Source organism: Onychomys torridus, chromosome 2, assembly GCF_903995425.1.
Source record: "Onychomys torridus chromosome 2, mOncTor1.1, whole genome shotgun sequence".
NCBI classification, from domain to species: Eukaryota; Metazoa; Chordata; class Mammalia; order Rodentia; family Cricetidae; genus Onychomys; species Onychomys torridus.
In genome coordinates, this window is record NC_050444.1 from 118,504,059 (window position 1) to 118,529,959 (window position 25,901).

The 25,901-nt window shown below is 40.2% G+C and overlaps 1 protein-coding gene across 1 annotated transcript in view; it reads right to left on the reverse strand.

Annotated features, from left to right (window-relative positions):
* The window catches only part of Pde4b (phosphodiesterase 4B), a 546,203-nt gene that overhangs the window by 445,497 nt on the left and 74,805 nt on the right, over positions 1 to 25,901 (reverse strand). Inside the window, exons 2-3 of the mRNA XM_036177953.1 lie at positions 11,652 to 11,764; positions 2,607 to 2,845 (exon numbers count right to left, since the gene is read on the reverse strand). Of these exons, the coding sequence (XP_036033846.1) occupies positions 2,607 to 2,845; positions 11,652 to 11,696 (284 nt within the window). The 5' untranslated portion in view covers positions 11,697 to 11,764. The remainder of the gene's footprint in view (positions 1 to 2,606; positions 2,846 to 11,651; positions 11,765 to 25,901) is intronic.

The following is a 25,901-nucleotide window of genomic DNA, read 5'->3' on the forward strand; positions in this document are numbered from 1 at the left end:
CCTCTAGTTATACCCTCAGTTCAGTTTCTTTCCTTTCCAATGAATTTGCATTTTTACTGATTGGAGCCTTTGGTGGGTAGGGTCTTACCTTCAAGGCATATTTCCTATTGCTCCAGTGTAAAACACATTGGTTTCTTTTTAATGGTGCTAATCTCTTTAACAATTACATTTGCTTTCTCAACTGTCACGTCTACAACTTTAAATTCGTACCTTGCCTTACAGAGAGGCACATTTAAACACCTTTGTGTTCCATTTGTTGCTTGCTTTGTTTGTAGACCAGAAAAGCCATCAACAGTAACATTCAAACAACCTGAATATTATCCTATCTTGAAATGTCATCAGTCCTACATGATTATTTTCCCTTACTTGTCTTTTATTTTTTAGTTTTTAATATAACAACAACATTTCTCCCTTTCCGTTTCTCCCACCAAACCTTCCAATACAGCCTCCCACACTCTCCTTCAAATTCATGGCCTCTTCTTTCATTAATTGTTATTGCATACATATATGTTCATGTATATAAATATATATTCCCAAATATAACCTGCTCAGTCCATTAATGTTACTTGCATGTATGTCTTCAGGGCTGACCTTTGGTACTCGACAACAAATTGGTGTGATCTTCTCTGAAAAGAGCACGTCTCCTGCTCCAAGCTTTCCTCAGTTAACTTTAGTTCTTTGTGAGAATCTACACCTATAAAGTTTCATCAGCATGACTGCGCAAAAGTGAAATAAACAAGGACACCACCATTAGACATGCCAAAGAAGACAGATAAAAGGCCATGGTGACTCAACCCTATATAAAGTACATCACTTTAGAGTTTAGCCTCACTCAAGTTCTCAGAACACAAGCAGATTTGTCAGAATTTAAAAGGATTTAATAACCTTCTAGCCCACTTCCCATTTCCCTGTAGAGTCTGTTTCCCTCCGAGACCTCATGAGATGGACCTTCACTGTCTGCAAGTCTCTAGGCATTCTGGTCCTTTGAAATCCTGCCAGAATGACGGGTTAAGTTCTGCTTACACTGTTTCTAGGGCTTCGCTAGCCCACAATTCCACATTCATTCTGCAAACCTGTTTCAAAGGCCTGAGAATCAAATGGTCAGGGTTGCCACAGCAACAGCCCCAATTCTTGGTAACGATTTTCTGTACTAGTTTCTTGCTCTATTATAGTGACCAGATAGTTAAAAAGAAATAATGTAAGGGAGGAAGGGTGTATTCTTTTATAGTTAAAGAAAAAGATGGTGGTAGAATCATGAGACACCTCGTCACATTGTGTTGTATCTACAGTTAGGTAGCACATAATGTATAAGAAGAGGCACTGGGCTACAAAACATCAAGGCCCAACCCAGACACTCACTTTCCCCAGCAAGGGTAGGACTCCCAAAGATTCCACAACCTTCCTAGCATTATCAACTGGGGACCAAGTATTCAAACACCAGTGCACAGGGGACATTGCACATGAAATAATATCTGGTTTCTATTTTTCAAAAGGTTTTATTGACTAATGATCAAGATGAGAGAAAACTAAACTTTGCTGGCTATCTAATAAATATTTTCTCCTAAACTAAGTTTCATATATTGAGTAACCAATTAATCCTGTCAATAGCCTATGAGTTATGTATCACATCTCTTTTTGTTGTTACAAACAAAACCAGTGAACTTAGATAAGTAAGCATTTTCCAAACTAAGAGTCAAACTTTGATACTTCTAAGAAAAAGGCAGTTCTACAGTTGTTTAAATTTTCTGAGTTAAACACATTTTATATGGTACATTTTGTATATTCTGTTATTCAAACTGATAAATGTTATCTATAGACCACCACTCACCACTGCCAGTGGTGATGGATGACCTCAGTGGACTTCTAAGGAAGACTCTGGGATGATAAAGGGAAACTGGGTAGCTCGGGAAATACATCCTTGTTAATGGATATGGAAGTGTTTTAGTAGCTAACAACACATACAGCTTGCCAAGGTACTGAAAAGTAAATTTCAAAGGCTTCAAGATTCTGAATCTGCAGTTACGCAGAAGCACCAACACGATTAATATCTGAGTTATGTGGCTAAGAAAACTGTGGGAACACATGTCCCCTAGAGTTCTCAATGAACAGCTATCACAGTGATGGCTATGAGGTAAACTCAGATGAGGAGAAGATAGAACCTGGTGATCCTACAAATTTAAACCCCCCTTTCCTTGCAATGCTGGATTGTCTTTTCTGCCACACACAGATTATTTGGTGAGCCCTTTCACACTGCCAGGTGTGAGACCTGAAGTTTCGAGTATCAGCACACACTGAACAGATTTTTAGTGAAACAAATAGATCACAGGCTGCAAGTTTGCTTTATATTTGACAGTGTTACAAATGCATCTCATCTTCTCCTCCATGGGCTCTAGGTAAGGCACGCTCCTTCCCATCTTAAGAGGCAGATGCTCTTGCCATTGTTTAAGAGATTTTTTTTTCCCCTGCTACCCAAGGGAAACAAGCTCTCAAGAAGTCAACAGTCTTGTTTTTCCACAGACATCGACAGCTGTTTTAACAACACAATTGTATTTGAAATAATTGGAAAATAAGATTTACAATTGCCATTGGCTTTTGAGGCTACTCACCACTCCTGGCTCACAGTGGTTATAGCAATGCTGGGAAGTGTTGTCAAAGGTAGAGTGGTTGGCCTGGAAATGCCATCTCCCTCAGGGGTCCTTGCCCTTTCGCTCTGTCTCTGGGACAATGGTGGCAGCTGCAAGTTTCCTGAACAGCACCTCCTGCCTCTCCAGAGGTCAATTCCAAGGGTGTAACTGGAAGAACTGTAGGACTTACTCAAGCTACATTCAAAATAGTCCTTAACATTCTGGAGGAGACAAAGAGAAAGAAAACAAGAAAAGGAGTGAAACTCGGACGTCTAAATGACAGAGTTAAATAACAGCCCAAATGACCCAGCTGTCACTGAGGAAGCCCGGATTCATTATCTCACAATCAAATTCTGAAATTGATGCCAAAAGCCTAAGAGACAGCGAACAAGATGGGTAGGGGGTGAGGGGCTAGTTTCTGTCTTTCAGTACAAACCTATCCACTGTACATTCTTAGAGATCTTTAGATTCAAAGGTAAACTTTACGAGGAGTAACATATGGATTGAAGGTTTCTTTTTTATTTCTCTCTCTCTCTCTCTCTCTCTCTCTCTCTCTCTTCTCTCTCTCTCTCTCTTCTCTCTCTCTCTCTTCTCTCTCTCTCTCCCTTCTCTCTCTCAATTTTCTGTGTTAAGATATCAGAGTGTTGGTAATTAGAGTCGACTGGTTGTCCCTGTTCCTATATCTAAACCTCATGGCTGATAATGTTGCTGTTTTGTTATTAATCAATTATACAAGAGTTCAGTTAGAAGACACACATCATCCAATCCTGAAGAGCCCTATTCACGTCCATGCTGAATGCTATCATGAACAAAACACAAGCAAAAGGACCCAAGCATTCTGAGAACAAGTAAGAGTCTCTCATCTCTCCCATTCCTCCGTGTGAGTATGGTTCCTGGTCCTGCTGAGTGGAAATCCCAAATGAGTGTCTGCCTCCTGCACTGTTCTCATTAACCCAAAGACAGATAGTGTTGCCACATCTCAATGGCCACTCTGATCAACTAGCAGTTCAAAAGCTGTAACGTTGACTCTTCTAATGAAGGTTCTGTCATTAGGCCAAGGCTGCTCAACTGATGAGAATTCTGTGGCCCTGAAAACACTGGTCATGCCAAAATATTACCTGGAGTTTCAGCAAATATGTGATGCACATTAGCGCAGTCTCACCCTGTGCCACTTAAGAAGGCCTCCTTAGTAGAAAGGTGTCTCATGTCACAGATCTCTGTCCTGTTGTTTGACATTTACATGTCTGTACAAGACCATGTTCTTGATTCTTCTCTTGGTTCAAGAAGTTCTCAGATATGCTAGACAAGTGCTCTACCACTATGCTCTATCCCCAATATCTCTTTTTAAAATATTAATTTTTATTTATGTACAGGTGTCTGTTAAGGGCCTCCAGAAGAGGGCAGATGAGGACATTGGATACCCTGGAACTGGAGTTACAGGTGGCTGTGAGTGGCCTGATATGAGTGCCGGGAACCAAACTTGAGTCCTCTCTTAAAGAGGAACAAGCACTCTTAACCAATGAGCGGTATCTCTAGCCTCTTCAATCTCTTATTTCTTTGTATTTTGAGATAAGGTCTCACTAAGTTACCCAGGCCACACTTGAATTCCATGCACAGTCCAGGCTGGCCTTGAATGTGTCATCCTGCCCCAGCCCCCTGAGTGTTTGAGGTTTCAGGCCTATGACATCGGATCTAAAAGATAAAGGCCTATTCTGATGGCACACCTGGGGAAGAAAAGATGTAGCAATTTTCAGGAGCTCCCCTTTCTCTACTTAGAAATGGAATATTATTATATTATTATATTTTCTTATATTTGACATATAATTTTGAAATATCATCTATTTAAAATTCAATATAAACACTACTTGGTGACAGGAAATTGACACAATCTAGAATCTTCCAGAGAGTGAAATGAAATACCCTACAATGCATCATAATCAGATTTATAGTTGCATACATTGTAGCTCTAGTACTTGCTGCATCCTAGGGATGGTGTGTGTGTGTGTTTGTGTTTGTGTATGTGTGTGTAAAAGAGAGAGAGAGAGAGAGAGAGAGAGAGAGAGAGAGAGAGAGAGAGATTGGTATATATGTTTCTTAAAATATTTTAAAACTCCTTAAAGAGACAGAATATACAAAATCTTAGTGAAGAATAAAGATGAATATATAAGAACAAACTGAAGGCCAGAAATCATAGTCCAGCATCAAATATACATGTAAAGAAAAAGCACAGTTTTCTAGAAGGCAAAGCCTCAACTATACACAAGAAACACTGTCCCAAAGTTAAGAAATGAAGACACCATTTAGTTAAATTGCCAGACACCAGGGCTTTCTGGTTAAGTGTACAGTATTTTCCTCTTTGAGAAAGAGGAAACATTACCAACCAGGTTTGATAGTGGTAAATGGACTAAATGGATTCTTGATGCTTTCCACTGGATAGATAACAAAGTCATACCTCACACAAAAAAATTTTCCACATTGTGCTGGTGAGTTTTTGTCAACTCAGCCCTGGCTAGGGTCATCTGGAAAGAGGGAACCTCTGTCAGATTGACTTGTGGACAAGTCTGTGGAGCATTTTCTAAACTAATGATTGATGCGGAAGGGTTCAGTCCACGGTGGACAGTGACATCCTAGGACTGGTGGTCCTCGGTTGTAGAAGGAAGCTAGTTGAACAAAGCACAGGGAAATCCAGGAAGCAGCATATCTCTGCTTCAGTTCTCTTCCGACTTCAGGTTCCTACCCTGAGTTCCTGCCCTGACTTCCCTTCACAGCAGACTGTGATCAGAACACGTAAGCTAAATAAATAAGCCCTTTTCTACCCAAGTTGCTTTTGACTATGATCTTTACCACATCAATTAAATGCAAGCTAGGATAGAAATTTGTACCGGGACCATGGGGTATTGCTATGCCAGACCAGAGCAGACCATGTAGTTTGGAGAGGACTGTGGAAATGTTTGAAACTTTGGGCTAGAAAAGCCATTAGTTCTTAAAGCTTAACAGTCTGTTCTGTGGTAGCTTGGAAGATACAAATGCTGAAAATAATGAAGACGGTGAAGGTCTAGCCTATAAGCTCCAGAGGGAAGTTTGAGAGTCCCCTCCAACACTCTATCAGGGCTGTTCATGTGATATTTTGTATTATGAATCTGTGCTTTCTGGTCAGCTTGGGTTGAAGAATCATTTGTGATTAACAAGAGACAGAAACCATGAGAATGAAAACTTTGCTTCATTGGGACAATTGATGCTGGTTAGCTCAAGATGAACAACCAGTCAGCTGTGAATAAGAAGAGACCAGCATCACTGGGTTGAAATATCCTGGGGAGTTTTTCTTTAGGGCCATCACAGACTGTCCAAAGAGAGCTAAGACTGCATCTCATGCTGGCAGTTGAACTTAGTGATGTGTGGGAGACTCCATGTTTAACTGGTTTGGGTAGCATGAGAGCTCAGGGTTGAAGGAACCCTGGAGGGTAGCTGAGGCTTGGCACTATGAGAGACCAGGAGAGGCCCGGTGAGAATGTAACCTCTGCTGCAATGGAAACCCCAAGATTTAAAGACTGTGGGGGAGACTGAAAGTGGCACCACACTGAAGGGCTGGAGTCACTGAAGGGGTTTCTGGAGAGGCTTATGGTGACATACATGCTGTGTTGCAGCAGAGATCCCAGGATAGCTGAGGTGCCAGGGCTGTGGGATGACCACCACTATAGCAGCAGGTGTGGAATGGAGACAGCCTGAGCCTCTGAGACAAGTTGTATGTGCTGTGGATGGCAGAGCCAGGAAAGTAGAGGTGCCCAATTCCTTGGGAGCCCAGGAGAGCTTGAGTAAATACCAGATGCCAGACACTGAGTTACAGAATTTGATTTATAGTTTTGGATGCTGGCTTTGATTGGAATGCATAAGTGCTCTGCTTTTTCCATCTTGGAATAAGAAGTATAAAACTTTTTATTGTAATTTATGGGAACCCACAGCTGATGGACTTCGGATTTTTAGAGAGACCTTGAACTTTTTAAAGAGACTGAACTTTTTAAATGCCATGAAACTTTTAAAAGTTGGATTGTGGTATACATTTCAATATTGACATTAATATGAGACCTTGGGGAGATAAACAAGAAAGTTTATGGTTTAGTAGTGGCTATGTGTGTGCCAAGCTGACAAGGGGTCAATTGTATTGGTTAGTTTTTTTGGTCAACTTGACACAAGCTTGGGTCATTGGGAAGAGGAAACCTCAATTGAAAAAAAAAAATGCTTCCATAAGACTGGCGTACAGCCTTTTCTTGATTACTGATTGATGTGGGACAGCTCAGTCCACTGTGGGTGGTACTGCTTCTGGACAGGTGGTCCTGGCTTGAATATGATCCAGCCATCAAAAGCAAGTCAGTAAGCAATGTTCCATCATGGCATTTCCTTCAGTTCCTGCCTCCATGTTCCTGTCCTGACTTCTCTTCATGATGGGCTGTGGTCAGGAAATGCAAGCCAAGTAAACTCTTTTCTTCCCAACTTGTTTTTGGTCATGCTCTTTATCACAGCAATAAAAGGCAGATTAGAATGCACACTAACTTGCCAACAAGGTAAAACTTTATAGTTTTGAAGTCATCTCTTGAATAAAAAGAAGCCCTTGGTGAGTGTGAAAACATATCACCATAAAAAAAAAACATAATGAAACAGCTTTTCAGGAACTAAATTAAATGCTGAAAACAGTATTATTTTCAGAGCATTATATGCAGAGCTATTTATAATTACTCCAAATTCTGTATTTACAGTTATAATTTATAGACTTCTCTTCTACCCAAATTATTAACAACCCCAAAGTTGAATTTGGATACTTCTCAATTGATGAACTTGTGACTTATACCTGATTTACCTATTTTTAGTAATCATGATTCTGACCAGCGCTAATGCTACTCATGAATCAACTACCTTTGGGAGAAGGACATTAATTTTAATGTTATCTCTGGTAATCGCAATTTTGTATTTCTTTTCAAAATTTATACTTTCCTAAATTCACCTTATGACTGAATAATGCTAAAGAAATAACTGCTTTTGGATTCTCCTCATATTCCTGAATAAATATTTATTTAAAAGTACTTATTCTTACCAGCATAATCACAAATGTTATCACAAAGTAAAAGCCTTAGTGGAGGCACCTAAATTTGCGAAGTCTTTGGGGAAGAGGGCAAGGGACTAATCTCTATCTTGGTCTCATTTCAAAATCAGGTCAGAACTACTGACATGCCCAGGGTGGCCACAGTGCTGCCTCAGCAAAGTTTCACTGATGCCTTGTGTTTGGTCTATCATCTGTTTCATCAATTTTGGAGGGTTTATAGTTTTTCCCATTCTCTAGCTGCACTCATGGTTAGAGTATGGGTAAGGTCTTCCCAGAACACACACTGTGCTTCCATTCAGATTCACTCCATACCACTGGCCAGCTTTGAAGGTCTTATGACATCAGAGATGGAGATTATGAAAAGCAGCAAGTGACATTAAGGGTCCCCATCAAAGCTAAATGTCATGGTGTTCCATGAGACAATAATAAGGAGTGTGTCTTTGAGAAATATGGTTTATCATAAGCAGTCATCAGCAATTACAAGAACAGTTTGGAGGAAACCTCAACCACTCATATTCATTGCTTTCTCTTCTTTGAAATGTCTTTGTGTCCATGATTAGAAATGTGAAACTGTGTGTGTGTGTGTGTGTGTGTGTGTGTGTGTGTGTGTGAGAGAGAGAGAGAGAGAAAGAGAGAGATGCACAGTATGTAGATACATGCATATTGAACTGTGTCTTATATAATTTATATTTATGTGTGTATATGAAATTATTATCTTTCCCTCTTTTTTCACCTGTACTCATAGTTACAGGTTCTTCTTAGTCTTTAGTCACAACCCTCTTTCCTCCTATGACCTCAAACTCTCTCCTACCCTTTAACCAATCTCCTTAGTCATAATCACAATGTTCAGTCCTTAGATTGCACATCTCACCTCTAGAAGTCTATTTCAAATACAAAGTAGTGAACACATGCACAAGTCCTACTGTCACACGTTGAAGGTCTAGTGAGTTTTGAGTGCATAAAGACAGAATTGTAGTTATTCCTTCATGTATTCCCCAGCCCCAAGCAGAATGTCTTGCCTGACATAAAGGTCTTTTCATTTACTGTTCTCTTACTGAAAATTCTCCCCCAATATCTTTACAGCCCATTCCCTCACTGCTTGCATGTCTTCTCCTCACACGGTCCGTCCATAAATGCTCTCACACACAATCATTCTTTGCTTCCCCAACTGGCTTCTCTATAGTGTTAATCCCACCAATTGAGAATAAGACCACTACCACAGTTTAAGGCAAATTTGAAGCAAGCTTTAATTAAAATACCAGCCAGGTTGATGGGCTCTGGCCAGATCCATTCCCAGGATCCTGGGAAATGGCCCAGGATCAAGTATGTCAAGGGCTTAAGAAGGAAAACCCATAGTTCATTGCCTTTCCCACCAGGTCCAATCAGGGACAAGCATACATCCTGATATATTTCCAGTGTGAACCTCCCGGCCACATGTGATCAAGCACATCTGGGGCTGATGGGTCAAACAAACAGTTCAGTGGAATGAAAACTTATGACTTGTTATCTCCCATAAACAGTATCCTCCAGCATTTCAGAAACTATCTGTCCTTGGGCAATGGGCTTGTAGATCAGAGGCATTTCTTGTTTCATGGGTCTCTCAGGCAGAGTAATCAAAACTTAAAATGTAACGTTGGCTCTCACAATAGCCCTATCACAGCTGGGCTTGTTTTGTAATTTAACTTATTTCCACCTTCCTTCTGGAAAGTAAGGCCAAAGTGAACAAGAACTTGTACTATTTATTGTTGAATCTCCCTACAGAACCTAGAGCCATATTAGACACACAATGTCTAATATATATATATATATATTGTATATGTAGTATTGAATGGATATCTAAATCATTTAATAAAAAGTTGATGAGTTAAAATAAATTAAAATATAACAAACTGTGTCTGACTGTAGTGTAAAAGCTTAATTGAAGAGTGTGGTACATAAGATTTAAGCTTCTGTTGTTCCAGTGAGACAGGAGAGACTGGGGAACACAATGTGATATGTGCTGAGGCTCAGAGCCTGGGTGGAAGAGGGAAGTGTTGACTTGGCTGGCACTGACTTTCAGAAATGAGGTCAGCTTGGAATTCAAATGTGTCATTTTTAATTTCCTGGGAGTCATATTTAAAGAATCAAAGGAAAAAAAAAGTTGTCTTTAGCAAATTAGTTTAATATATCTAAAGTGTTACCATCTTTTAAAAATTATTGATGAATTATTTTTCATTACTAATATTTATATTACATAGATTCACAATGTGACGTGGAACTAGTTTACAGGTCACTCCATACAGGCTAGTGACAGGTGGTTAAAGACACATAAAACCTATGTACTATTGACCCACTGTGGTTCTGGTGGGGTTGATAGGAAATGACTAACGGCCTTCTTTTCTACTTATTTTGCAAATTTCCTCCTCTTTTGACTGTGGTAACTTCTCTTGTTTCCTTGGAGATAATCAGGATTATTTCTCTAAAAATACAACAAAAAGGAAAAAGATGTTGCAATGGTTAACAATTGTTAACTTGACAGGACCTAGAATCGCCCAGCAAACAAGCCTCTGGGTGTGTCTGTGAGGAACTACCTGAATTACAATAACTGAGGGAGGAAGGACCACCCAAATTGGGAAGAACCATTCTTGCCCACCATGATAATAAATCCTTCCATCCTAAAGTTGCTTTATTGGGCATTCTGTAGCCGGAACAAGAAAAGTAACTACTACAGATGGTTTGTCTATCAGTAATGAGCATTGCTCCACTTTAACCTTTAAAACAAATCAGAATGCTAGAAATCAGTCAGAATGGTGGATAAATTGTATTAGGGGAACTGCCAAATTTCTTTTTAAGAAAAAAAGATTTTTCCATTCCAGAAGTTTCCAAGTAGACATTCTAAGCAGAACACAGCCATCTAAACACAACCATCCATCACCAGTGTAAGAAATGTAAAAGGCAAATTTATGTGTGATCGAGAGCCAAAGACCCAAGGAGAGGAGCAGGCCACCACTACACTGTGAACCCTTTCTGATATCACAGAGTTAAATTTGGCATTCCCTACTCTGCTCAGGAGCCTTGTAGTTAAAAGAATAATAAGAATGGAGAGACATCTGAAAGACTGGGCAATCCCCCAAGATACAATTTTTATACCAATTAGAAATAAAATCTTGTATGGGCTTTCTTTCCATCTATGAAATAGGAATTCAAAGGTAAAATGAGTCACAATACCACAGCAAACTCACTGTTCCTCTGGCTTTTTACAGAAAGCAAAGGAATTCACTTATTTCTCTCCTTTCCTTCCTACTTTTCTTTTGCACATCTGATTGGTGATATATAATTTTATATCAATTTTAAATAATAGTTGGGTAAGGACGTGCCATGAAACACTAATGAAATGAGTGGTCAGTTGGAAGCAAGGAGGTAAACAATATCACCTGACAAGAACCAAAGCTATGAAGACTGTATGTTGATAGACTTCAAATGACTTAGAGTCAGGCTTCTCAACCATGATAGAAATTCCGGGATTGTTTTTAAACAGAGTGATTAGCAGGTCTGAGATGAGACATGAAACTCTGCATTTCTGATAAACATCAAGGTGAGGTTCCTGTTGCTGGTCTGAGGAACACTTGTGAGCACAAGGCTTAGTGAGTGTGTACAAAACACAACCTTCTTAGTGCTAATGACCCTACCATGGGAAATGACTTTGAGGAGTTTGCTGCACATGATGGGAAGGTCATTGATGGTGGATGATGGAACAGTGTGGAAAGATGAATCAGCTCATCTGGCAAAAAGAGAATTATTCCTACTATCCATTTCACAGAGTGCTGGGTCCAGGTACTGGACATGTCTTGGTCATCAGAACATGATGTCACATGGTGATAGTACGGAACACCCTTCTCTGCCTTTGCATGGAATTCTGGAGTAGCTTCTTTACTGTCCCTGCCACTACCTACGTCATCTGCAGTCACTGCCATCACACTCCTGCTCTTCTTCATCATAGCAGTGGGAAATAGCTCCTCGGGGGACTTCTGCTGTTCCGTGCAGCTTTGCTGACTGCTGATTAGACCTAGGGGATGAAAAACACAAATGAAAATTCAGCTCTGTATCTAAGTTAAGTAAAAGCATGTGATAGATTCCTTCAATAACACAGGATGTATACAGTGCACATATACAAGCAAGTACTACAATTTAGAAGCCAATTAAACTTTATGTTCTGAAAAGAGAGACTGAAAACATACAAGAAGCCAAGAAACTGGCACAAAAATATTCATAGAAAGAGAATAAGGATAGGAGGTAACAATTATACTCCCAGGTAACCAATGATCATGAAGAATATGACCAGACATGGTGTACATGTCTGTAATCCCAGCACTCAAAGGATAAGGCAGAAGGTTCTAGGCTAGACTGAACTACAAGGTAAAGCCTTGTCTCAAAAATATTAAAAAACAATAGTATATATCTGTATAAGACTTTATAAATCAAAAAGTACTTTCCCACAAAATATGTCATGCTATTCCTATAAGGTATAAAACATTGTTATGTTTTGGTAATTGAGAGGCAACTCAGTGGTAAAGTGCTTGAGAGAAAGAGAGAGAGATAGAGGCAGAGATAGAGACAGACAGACAGATAGACAGCAATGAAGAGAGGATTGGCTCATGCCTTTTTGCCTAATGAGAGAACTGAATGTTACAAAAATTATTTGGCCTGAGAAAATAGCAAAGCCATGTAAGATTCAAAATTTAAAGACTATGGCTCCCTGGTACTTTCCATAAAAAGCAATCTAATACAAACTAAGGTACAGGAGGAAATGTACATGTAAGGAAAGAAATCTTATCTCAATCTTTACACCAGTTTCAGCTCCTCACATGGAAATCACACAAGCAGTAATTGTCATAAGTGACTTCAGAAAACAATACTTAGAAAGAGTGGGACTTCCTGCCTCATGTCATACCAGGCCATTTGTGGTAGACATGATTCACTACATGACATTTATCCCAGGTAGGTTACTGGAAGAAACACAGAGTCTCAATATTGCTAACATTTAAGGGGGTTCCTCATTCTACAAGCTCCAGAGGAAAATCAGCCAAGGGCTTATAAAGACTATTGAAAGAGGCATGAATATAAAGTCCAGTCACAGAGAAAATGACAAAAGAATTCAAGGAATTCAGAGTCTGCAGAACATAACTGAAAGCAGATGTGTTTTTAAAAAAGAAAGGGAAGGAAGGAAGAAAGGAAGGAAGGAAGGAAGGAAGGGAGGGAGGAAGGGAGGGAGGGAGGGAGAGAGAGAAAGAAAAGGAGCCTAGGAAATACCCATCATGAGATATTGGCTTCAAAATGTTTTGTATTGTTGCTGAGCTCAAGAACTCCTGTCTGTTTTTCATTCTATACATTTCATCTCTTAATATATGCTTGATGTGAAAATTTGGCTTATCTACCATGAAGATACAGGTAGATTAAAAGCATGATAAGACTGCAGCTATGTGAGTAGGAATACTAAGCAGTGGCATTGTACAGTCACCCAGGAAACCGAGGTTGAATTCCTAACACATAATTTGACTATATTATGCAGGAATTGGCAGCAAAACTGATGCTACAGATAGAAGTGGGGGGAGGGGAGGAGCTTTGCCTCTGTAGGTGTGCAAAAGAGGAAACCCTACAGACACTTAGGTGTTTGATTCAATATGCTGAGGAAAAGAATTCTCTCTGTCTACAGCAATAAATAATAAATACTATGCTTCTCTCATTCAGACTGAACAGCAGCAGGCAGAACTTTATGGTTTGATTCTAAGGAAGCCTAAAGCTGAACAAAAGTAGGTAAGTAAAGATCTTGGCATCATGGAGTTTTAGTCTATCTGATAGTCCCACAGGGCTTATCAGAAACAAACAAAAAATTCATACTCCTAAACTAAAACATTAGTTCAGTTTAGGCCTACATGTGGGATAGAGGACTTGTTCATACTCAGTAAGTCAAAGTCTGTGAAAATGTTAACAAAGCAAAGAATATTAAGGGGCATGTAAAATGCTAACCGTAGGAACTAGAAGAGGGTCACAGCTGGTTTTCTTGATGTTGCATGATGAGAAGAATATGTTTAATGGAGACAGTGCAGAATAATAAAGTGTTCAAAATATAAAGGAACCCCCAGCACCATGATATATGAAAGGTAAATAGATTCATGGATAGATGAGGTGATAGATATGTTGATAGATAGGTAATAGATAGATCGATCGATAGATAGACACATAAATAATAGAAGCATGATAGATAAGGTAGATAGATGAAAGACAGATGGATGATCAATAGATGATAGGTGACTGATAAAAAATAAATTGATTAATGAGGTTAGGTATATAGATGATAAATCAGAATTTATTATGTCAAGACTGTAGCATATATGGATGGAAATATGATAAGAAAACTTACAGATAGAAAGATAAAATGCTTCAGGAAAATGTTAAATCTTTTTGAGGAACAAGAGTACTTTTGTCAGGCCTTCACTGTGGAAACATATTTTATATATTTGAATTATTTGAATGATAGAGTTTAGAGTACAAATTCGTGTACCTTTAACAATGTACTCATCCTAGCAAGGAAAAAAGAGACATTGCAAACTACATGGCAGTTTACCAAATTACAAACAAGCCCAAATCAGTTACATTTTTTAAAAAGGCAAATAGGAGAGATAGATGTTTCCATGCATGTTCCTCATCTGACTGTCTTGGTCCACTGTAGCTGAAAGTTTTTCTGTGTCCTGCCTAGGCCATGGTCAGGACAAATCTCTCTCACCTGCTGGTCCTGCAGCCCCTCAGACCCAAATAAACACACACAGGCTTATATTATTTTTAAACTATGGCCATGGCAGGCTTCCTTTTAGCTAGCTCTTATATCTTAAATCAACCCATTTCTATAAATCTATACTTTGCCACCTGGCTTGTGGCTTACCAGTACTTTTATGTCTTGCTTCTCCTGGCTGTGGATAGCAGCATCTGCCTGTGCCTCTCCTTTCTCTTCCTGTCTGTTTGGATTTTCCACCTGCCTCTAAGCTGCTTTGCCATAGACCAAACAGCTTTATTTATCAACCAATCAGAGCAACATATTTTCACAGCATATAGAAAGATATTCCCCCCATAAGTCCACTCTTCTCTTTCTCATTCCTGCAAGGCTGCTCTGCAGGTGTGGTGTCTGTGATCCCTTTGGAATACTAACTCTGGATGCCTTCAGCCTAAGGAAAGCAGTCGCAGAGACAGAGCCTGGAGGACAGGAAGAAAGAGAGGGACCTCATGTTGGCCACAGTACAGTGATGGCTATAACACTCTCCTCTAGAACCAGCTCCCACAGACTTCCCTGAGGGCAGAACTGGAAGCAGCTTCCCACTGCTGCTAGTTTCAAGGTATCCCACTGCACATACCTTTTGTAAATAATATCTCAATTATCTCTCTTTTACTCCCTTCAGGAGGATAGTCTATTACCTTCTAGGGCCTTGATGGATAGAGATTTGCTCTCAAAACTTTCCATGGTGTGGAAACATTTTAAAATACCCTTCCCTGTTCTCCTGTGCCTAGTATAGTGCCTTGCATAAGTCGTCACTCTTGTGTCTATAAGTGGGCTCTGAACCAATGCTGTTCAAGAAATAAATGAGCAAAATCTATCTCTGCAATGACTTCAGTCCACTCATGATGGCTTAGCAGCTCAGTTGTCTCATGTTGCCTTCAGGAAGCAGGAATGGTTTCATGTCCTCACTTACAGGTAGTGGTTTTGATTCTGTTCTGGAATCCTGAGAGATGTAAGGACACAAATAGTGTACTGCTGAGTGTCAATGTCTACACTGCCTTTCAACTAGGGTGACACAGTGTGATGTTTCCCTTCCACCAGCTTCACCAAGAACGTACATGACTCCAGGGATCTCAGGTGAACCGTCCAGTGAAATAAGCACATTTATCACCAGTGAAGAAGTCAGGCCTCAGTAACAGAGCTTGCCCAAAGTCAGACATTCCACTGGTTAAGACCAAACTTCTAGTTCTAAGCATGCTTTCCCTCAAATGTGGAATCTAGAAAAAAAGTGACATCAAAGTAAAAGAAGAACCACATGAGAAGAGGAAGAGGATGGGGGATGAGAGAAGGTGATGGGAGTCAAAACGTCAAAACGATCCAAGTATAATTATATGGACTCATTTTCAAACTTTGTCAGCCTCGCTGGGCAGCAACTGACACCCACACCCAACCGCAACATGGCATGTACGATTCCCACCTTCTGGTCACAGTGAAAGCCATTGTTTCTTGCAGTTGATACATACTAATAACAATGTCTAAATAAGTAAAATCAAGCCCATTCACCTCTCATGGTAAGCTGACTGGATCTTGCTAACAACATTTCAAAGTGAAACACATGAAGTGATACTTTATGTTTTTATTGTGGCCAATGTTGGAAATTAAAGTTAAAGCAATCAGTTTTGAATACTTTCATATGTTTCATAGTGTAATAACAAAAGGGGATGATTTAGAAAGATACTGAAATTTTTACATGCCTTGGACTTACAGTAAATATTATAAATAATGGGATAGATTACCTTCATTTGAAATTTTTCTTCCATTATGACATTTATGTCTCAATAAACAGACCACTATGTGCTTCATAAAAAGCAAAATACTTAAACCAAAATTAAAAGGGAATTTGGGCAAATGTGGTAGCACAGGCCTGTAATCCCAGCCAACATTTGGAAAGTAGAGACAAAAGGATCAAGAATGCAAGGCCAGTCTCACCTTCATACCAAGTTCAAGGCAGGCCAATGTAGAATATATCATGAACTCCTGTCTCAAACAACAAGAAAAGAATCTCTCTGTCTCTCTCTCTGTCTCTGTTTCTCATATATATATATATATATATATAATTTCTAAGAGTGTCCAAGATGATGACTCTAAAAATCCTCTATTTGTGACACATTTTAAAATAACTTCTCTGTATATTTCACCATTTAAAAAGTCATTTAAGGTTGGGGATTTAGCTCAGTGATAGAGTGCTTGCCTAGCAAGCACAAGGCCCTGCGTTCCATCCTCAGCTAAAAAAAAAAAAAAAAAGATTTTATTTAAAAAAAAGTCATTTAAAGCCTATACACCTACTTCATAGCACTCTGCAAGCTTCAGGAAATGAGGTATTGTTTACCTAACTGGCCCTTGCCCCATGCTTTTTCTCTACAGAGGTTCAAAGGCCATAATGAATGAAGGGGTGCTTGCCACCAGCAGCACTGTGAATTTGACTTTGGCACGTTAGTTATTGCTATGAAAATGAGGAAATACTGAGATTTTGAAAGACAGTGACAGTCATTTTAAAAGCCCACACCACAGTCATACACTAGACCAAGCCATCCAGAAATGGGAGATAAGGATGCTATGTGGGGTTCAGCGGAAGGGTACTTTCCTCAGCTTAAATGTTATCTTTTATTCTGGAGATGAGGTGTAATAATTTTGCTTCATTATGTTGTTGGTTTATGTAACTGTCTGAACTTGGCAGAGCTCTGATAGAAATGAACTGGTTTTAATTTTACTCCAATACCACTTTCCATGTGCCATGTCAAATCTATCTCCTGTCCCCACACAAAGCTCAGTGTGAGTCTACAACCCCCTACCTCATCACTGCATTCCCCCACACCTCTCCCTTCCCCAGCTCAGCAGCTGGTGTGTACAACTTACAGTGAGAAGATGGAAGTCCTTCATCCTTCCCCCTTTCCTCTCCTCCACTCTTCCACATTGTGACAGGGCAGAACAGATGACAAGGGTAACTGTCCCTTTAAACCCTTGACTGGACCCTTGACTGCCACCTTTCTCTAAGTCCCACCACTTCCCTGACAAAGTCACACTGTGCATCCATGCCTTCTCTGAGGTGGTGTGCAAATGCTGACTCTCCTCTGGGGAAAAGTAATGTCCCATCTTCTTGGTCCCCACCCTACTGGTTCATTTTAAACCCTTACTGGCACATTCCCTTTGCCTCAGAGTCTACTCTCTGGATAGAAGTAATGGCATGGTGGTGCGGTGTAGCAGTGTCGACTTAACCCAGAGTAGGAGCTGAAGGTGTGAGCCCCTTTGCAGTTATTCCCTATTCCCCTCTCTCTATCTTTCATTTCTTCTCTCTTCTTCCCTCTCTTTTTCTTGCTCAAGAATGCACCAAAAGAGCAGTCAGAAGTCTTCTGTGTTAAGTAGCCAATGAAGAAATAAGATGCATCAGACTTTCATCGGTGTCTTTTAGCTGCAGGCAGAACACTGTAGGCTCTGCTGTGAGATACTGAGACACCACAGACCACACGCCACAGCTTCTCTTCACAGCTGAGTGCCTTAGACATTGGAATGAGGCTCCCTGGCAGGTAACTAGAAGAGAGCTGGAACACTCTAAGACTACTCCCATGAGCACTCCCTCTAGGTAGATGTAGAATCAGTCCTATGACACCTCTTATCAGAATCTGGTGACCAGTTTCAGAGCCACGTTTTGATGAGCCCCCCTCCCGCACTGTACCCCGCCTCTGCCCTCCTAGACTCCTGCCACACCATCATCTGATTTCTCCCCACAGTCCTAGAAGTGGTAGTATATTGATTTAATTCTTTCATTTTCCTAGCTGGAACAGACATCCCTCACTTTCCTGAATCCGACACCTCCACCCCTTTCTAGAAGTGGTTGTTCATTTTCAGTCCAGTAACTCATTTCGCTAACTCTTCTCACATTCCTTCCAGATTCCGCCCAGAGTCTGTTTAGCAGAGAATTAAGGGTTTGCCAGAGTTAGGGATGGCATCAGCACCCACTAGACCGGAAAGACATTCCAGACCATTGTGTGCACAGTACCTCTTAGCCAATGTGGGATGTCTTCATGGTACATGCTGTGGCTCCTTCTAGTTTAATGTCCTACTCCTCAGCATTTCAGATGCGGAAGCATCCACAGAGGGGGTAAATAACAAAGCAGAGGCATGAGTTTGTTGTTTCTTAACACAGAAAACTAAAAATTGATTGCTATGCATCAGAATTTTACTGATTTATGAGTTATTAATGTCAACACTAAGTAAGTCTTAGCTTTAGAAAATAATTGACATGAAGTCTAGCCAAAAAAAAAATAAATAAATAAGTTTTCAGTGTGGGCTGACATTTAACATAGTATGAATGGGGGAAAGAACGTGGGGCACAAAAAGGCCTAAATACACATCTTCACCCCCATCTCTATGTCCTTCTAGGAATACTCATTTACTAATTGTGAAGTCATTGGTCTCAATCGCCAGACAAAAGATTTTGAGTATAATAACTATAAACTTTATGAATCTGATAGAATTTCTAGTAATTAGTGAAAATAAGTAGAGATTATAAAAATAGTCCTCCATTAGGACCTCTGGCCAAATTGGCACTAAGATCCTCCTTTGAGTTGGCATCTGCATTCTGGAACTGTTGTGTCTGATTACTGCTGCTTTCCAGGTGACTGTGGCAGAGACAACAAACAGACACATGTGCTTTCTCTTATGAATGGTTGACATGAGCTGATGCCATTGTAATAGGGAGTAATCAAATTTGAGAAAAATTTACACAGAATATGAATCCTTGACAGTCTTGGTGTCATACTCCCATAACGCCAACACTCTCAAGAATGGGGCAAGAATATTACTGAAAATTCAAAGCAACTCAGACACTAATAAGTTCCAGGCCAGCCAGGTCTGTACAACAAAACCCTATCTCAAAACAGTAACAACAAAAGGTTCAAAATTACAACAGTTTACAACATATACTCCTTGTTTAGCATTTTTTTCTTTTCCTTTTCTTTTTTTGGAATATAGTAATCTTGCTCAATTAAGAATATAACCATCAAGGATTTTTTTGATTAACCACTGAAAATTCTTATAAGAACTGGAACTACTAGTGATGCCTTAGGAAGTCATTAGCAGCACATATAATGGCATGTTTGAATGCTATCCAGAAGCAAAGAAGATGCGTTAACTGCTGTTCTGAGCAAGCCCATCTCATGAACAAACACTTGAGAGCAAATACTGCTGTAAAATGTTTTTTTTGTTGTTGTTGTTGTTGATTTGTAAATTACTAGTAGGGTTCAAGCCTAAGGACCAATGCCCATGTTAACATAAGAAATAATTTTTAGTATATAATTTATTTGGATGAATGTTAATTTCCAGGAATAACAGGACATAAAGTGACTCATTGATTCCATGTTTCTCTTTGCATCAATTATTTTAATGGATTTCTTAGAGAATTTTCTCTGCAGGAAATGCTAAGTAGGAAAGTCTTAAGGAATTGATTTTCTTTCTTTATTATGTACAAAAGCTGATACCACTTGTTAATATTTTATATATTAAAATAATATAATGACACAAATTGTTTCTTAGCTACACAGGTTAAAAAACAAAGAACCTCTAGCTCTATCATTTAGTCAGTTTTCTTCTGTGACAGGATGCCTGGGATAAACGACTGCTAAAGAGGTATGCTGGCTTACAGTTTCAGAGGTTTGAATCCCGTTGTCACATGGTCATATTACTTTGAAACTACAGTACCTTAAGACATCATGGCAGGCACTTGGTAGAAGATGTATGTTAGCCTCACTGTGGTCAGAATACAAAGAGAGAAAGAGAGGAAAGGACTGGGACCTCAGTCTTCCAGTCATCAGCACACCTAGAATGGCACACCATCCTCTAATTGGGTCCTACCTCTTGATGATTCCATCATCTCCCAGTAGCGAAACAGGCTGAGAATCACAATGCCAGCATCATGGGGAGAAGGTCATGGTCTGCTGCTGTATGACCTGGGCTTACACCACAGCTAAGCTAAAAACAGGAAAGCAAAATCCAGGAAAAGTAATTCCCTATGCATCTGTGGAAACAAGGCACATAAGAGCTAGCTTTTCATGGGAAAGCCTTTGCAGTGAGTTTACACCTTGCAAGTTCTGAGCCTACACTGGATGAAATCCTGGAAATTCCTGTGGCACCATCAAGGTACCTCATAAACCATACTAGCAAAATGCAAGATATTTCTTTTTAAGGCCATTAATCATACTCCCTTTGACTATAAATTTAAATACATTTGTACTGTAAGGTTTTTATTTAGTTTTATTTAAAACTGAAAGTTTTTCAAACCCATCTGCTTGCTTTTTTGTCCCTGATTCTCACTGTGAATCTGGCTTAAAGAAGCCAGCAATATCCATACCACCAACAACACTGTGTTGCCTGAAATTTTCTCTCCATTAATTGGTCCACAACTTTTAGGTTCAATGTCACACAGACGTTCAGAGCATGCACAACATGAGGCCAAGTCTTTGCTGCAGTTTCCACATGGTGATGTCTATCTATCCCAGTCCTCAGTGTCTTCATTCCTTCCAAAGCTGCATCAGCACCGCCCTCTCTGTCCACAGGCTCTACAACATCCTGAACTCCTGCCAGAACCGCCGCTTCTGCTACTCCAAGCTTTCTCCAGTCTACTTCTCCAAAGTTTTCTAACGTCTTCAGGTAAACCAATTCCAAAGGCTTCTGAACCATCTGGGCCAGTGCGACAGCAGTAGTGGGCTCACATCTTGGTATCAATTTCTTGTTCAAATTCTGTCACCATGACAAAACACATGAAACACCTTGGGAGAAGGACAGCTTTCTTTTGCCTCGCAATCTGATATTTTTAGCACACGTCACTTGATCCTGGAAATGCCATAGCAGGATGTGTGTTCACTTCTCAATGGACAGAAAGCATGTGTGGGGAAACAGAGTCCCAGTATCTCCTCCTGGGTACAACCTCTTTCCCAGACCTCCCTCTGCATGGGTCCTATCTTTTAAAGGTTCCACTGCCTCCCAATAATTCTGTGGGCTGGGAAGGAAGCCTTTAGTGTGTGGGTCTTCAGGAAGTATTCCAGATCCAAATGGCTGTATACAAAACAATGAACAATGATGTTACAAGATCTCACAGTATCTGAGGCTTTTCACCTCTTAGTCCTCATGGTGCCTAAGTGAAGATTTGGTAAAGGAAGAATTACAGAATTTCTAGTGCTTCCTAAAAAGATCCACAGAAGGTACACAAACAGATGAAACGCCAAATATAACCAATAAAAAATTCATTCCACTAAGCATCTCCCTGCTTGTGTCACAATTGAAATCTAGTGCTGCTCCCAGATTATACGTAATGATTATAAGTATCTTAGAGCTATTCTTGAGTGCCCATAGATTTCACCAACTTTCAACAGAAATGTAAGTAGTCAAATGGTACTTGTGATCCAAGGTCCACATTTCCATCCAACAAGAACCTGAGCCCTTCCTTTTCTATCAGCTCCTCCTAACACAAAACACAAGGGAGATTCCAACAAGTGGCTGAAACTCACCAGATTCTGCAATACAAAGATGAATACGACACAGCCTTTGACCTTAGGAAGCCCACTATCTAGTTTCAGAAGCCAAGAACAGATGAGTATCCATTCCACAGTACTATGTCCTTGGCATGTGTCAGGGTCACAGTGCATGTGAGAAGCTCTGTCAGGAAGAGACAATGGGCTTATTAGGTGAACAAATGAATGAAGCCAGCTCTCCTGGCAAACATTGTGAAGGACAGCTCCATCCAAGAAGCTACAATACTTAGTACTGTGACCAAAGAACAGAGAGAAAAAACCCTTCTCTTCCCACACCTATTTTCTGGAGTTATCCACTCTACTTCACCCCTGGTTTGCATTCTCTTTGTGATTCCCTGTTATTTTAAGAACAATTGAAAACCTTTCGTGAAGTGATCAGCAATCCAACCCCCTAGAGATCTGGTCCCTGCTTGCCTCTGGGGCTTCAGCTTCCTGTTCTGGTTCCCTATTGCTTCCCCACCTTATCTTTGTAATTCACCGATCTTTAGTCAGAAAGATTTGTAGTTTACCCAGCATTCCTTTCTACTCTTTTTTTTGATTACTTGTACTGTATTTTATTGTTTGAAATGTTTAATTATCTTACATATCATTTGATATTATGGCTGTAAATAATTAGTATATGATAATGACTCATGATATCTATTCCATTTGATAGAGCTATGAGTATATATAATAAAAATTATGTTTATCTAAGTTTACTCCTGCACAAGAAATATACATTTACAATGTAGCATCGGCACTTTCTTCATACCCATGTAGTACTGCATTATTGTGGCAAACACATCACTTTTCCCTGAATCTATGTGAAAATGCTTGTAATCTTGGCACTGAAGTGATGGAGACTACAGAACTAAGGGGCACACCAGGCAGAGGGTCTACCCTAAATGCTCAGCTGCAGACCCTGAGACCCTGTGAAGAGGCAAACAGAATGGATCCTGAAGAATATCTGACTTTTTCATCCTGCGTCCACATGCAGTGTACTCATGTGAACATGCGTCTGTGTATTTGTCGACACACACATGAACACACATGTACATACTTATGCACCCAAAATAGCAGCTATGTAATGTGAGGATGGTGTGAATCCATATTTTTTGAATTCTATATATCTAAATGTACTCATTGGGGGTTCTTTCAACGTTTATACTCAATGCTGGGCACCTTAGTTATGCACTGTGTGGCCCTGACTTATTGTGACAGACATGCTACTTTCTTGCTATTCCATCATTTCTCATGTTTATAACTAGCTATCATATGGTTGGCAGACACCGCAGCCCCTGCATGCAAGACAGGAACCAGATGCCCTACACAGATGCCATGATTCATGAGGTCCAGAGATTCACTGATCTTCTCCCTAATAGCATTCCCCATGTAGTGACGTGTGAAATTAAGTTCAGGAACTTCTTCATCCCCAAGGTAAGCTTGTCTCTTCTCTGCTGCACCTCTGAGCTCTTGGTGCTCCCAGGTTCACAGTGTGATTTCAGTCCTCTAAGTCCCACAGTGCTCCAGGTGGCTTAGGATGGTTCACGATTTCCGGGGTGGCTCCACAGTAGGCAGGGACATGGTAATGATGCTTCCACATGTGCTCCATCTTCCAAATTTTGCTTTGACAAAGCTTTTGCATATATACTTCCATGTGTATTTTCCAACTTACTGTTAAATTTTCCTGAAGACACCTTTGAATTTTTATTGAGAGAAAAAAATCTCCAAATAATTGGAAGGAATTTATGAATGCTTTAACTCATCAAAAAGCTGCTATGTCATGTGTTCTTCATTCCCCCATAAGTACTTCTTTTCACTGATGTGGCTTGTCAATATTTTCTTAGAAATTTACTGAGTAATCCATGTTTTCTGATTATAATTTTTTAGAACTTCCACCTTTCTACCTAGAAATCAGGACCCTAAGAAAGACACAAGGATCACCCAATGACAGAGAAATGGATGAGATCTACATGAACAACCTGGACGAGAGTGGGAGCAATGAAGGGCAAGGTTTGAGAGAGAGCTTAGGGGAGCGGGAGATCCCAGCTGGATCAAGAACAGAAAGGGAGAACAAGGAATAACAGACCATGATAAATGAAGACCACATGAGAACAGGAAGAAGCAAAGTGCTAGAGAGGTCCCCAGAAATCCACAATGATATATCCTCTGTAGTCTGCTGGCAATGGTCAAGAGAAAGCCTGAACGGACCTAGTCTGGTGATCAGATGACCAAACACCCTAACTGTTGTGCTAGAAATCTCATCTAATAAATGATGGAAGTGGAAGCATAGATCCTTGGCCTGTCCCTAGGTGGAGCTCCAGGAGTCCAATTGGTGAGAAAGAAGAGAGATTGTATGAGTGAGAATTGTTGAGACCATGATTGAAAAAAGCACAGGGACAAATAGCCAAACTAATAGAAACACATGAATTATTAACCAAAAGCTGTGGAGCCCCCAGCTGGATCAGGCCCTCTGGATAAGTGAGACAATTGAGTAGCTTGAACTGTTTGGGAGGCATCCAGGCTGTGGGACCAGGACCTGTCCTTAGTGAAGAGCTGGCTGTTTGGATCCTTGGGCTTACACAGGGACACTTTGCTCAGCCTGGAAGGAGAGGACTGGACCTGCCTGTACCCACCAGGTTGAATTGAATCCCCAGGGGAGTCTTGGCCCTGGAGGACATGGGAATAGAGGGGAAGGGCTGGGGGGAAGGTGGGGATGGGGGTGGGAGGGGGAGGGGGGAGGACAGGGGAAGCCATGGCAGATATGTAAAATTAAAACACAAATATCCATATGAAAAAAATAAAATAAATATATTTTTAAAAAAGAAATGAAAAATTGGTTCTGATTAATGCTATCTGGAATTCATAAGTCAGTTCAATCATAACATAAATGGAAATAAAAGACAAGAATATAAAAATATGGATAAAAATATTAATCAGGAAACATCTTGAAATTCCACCACAAAAATTTACAGATAAACCATTATCTGTAATTAGTAGAATTATACATAAGGTTGGGTTAAAATAAAAAATATTACCATGATTGAACCAATTATTTGTATAAAGCAGGCCTTTCTACTCTTGGCACTTGGTTACAGCACAGTGCTGCCCTGATTTTGCCTGCCTAACTTATTGGATGCTCTTCCTTCAATAAAGCCTTTATGGACTCCTTTTCCTGTTACATGACGTTAGCATGTCTTCTAATCCACAGTCAATGTCAAAACTGTACACTTATTTTATGAATGCACGGTTTTCTGCCTCCCAGATACACCTGTCAAGTGCTGTTAATAACTGATACCCTGCCAAGCAATGGATACTTGATTGGTTAAATATGAGCTCTGTGCTTCCTTCTAGAAGTGCTGAAGCAGAACGCAGAAACATAAGATAGACGTCTGGTGAACAACAGTTCACAGATACTCAACACTCCGTGATGGGGTGCAAGTAAGTGACTTTGTGACAGACACTGTCTCCCATCCCTAATGGAGTCATCTTATAATTCTCACTAGCTGCAGCTCTAATTTTAAAGCTAAAGTGCTGATGTACAGAAAGGGCAAATGACTCACTCAAGCTCACTGAGGTTGGCAGGGTTCACACCAGGCATCGCCTGTGTAGACAAAACCAGCTGTTACTTTTCGGGAAATGAAGAGAGAAGGAAGCTGGGTCAGAGATGACATGGATGACAACTGGGAAAACAAATGGGATTTGAGAACAAGAGACAAGGCAGATGTTTTAAAATGAGAGAGGGGGAGAGGAGGTGAGGAGGGGGGCAGGAGCAGGAAGGATGGAGGGGGAGTAGTGATGGCTGAGTTGGTAAAGTGCTTGCTGCTTGAGGACATGGGTGTGAGTTCTAGACCTGTATAAAAACACTC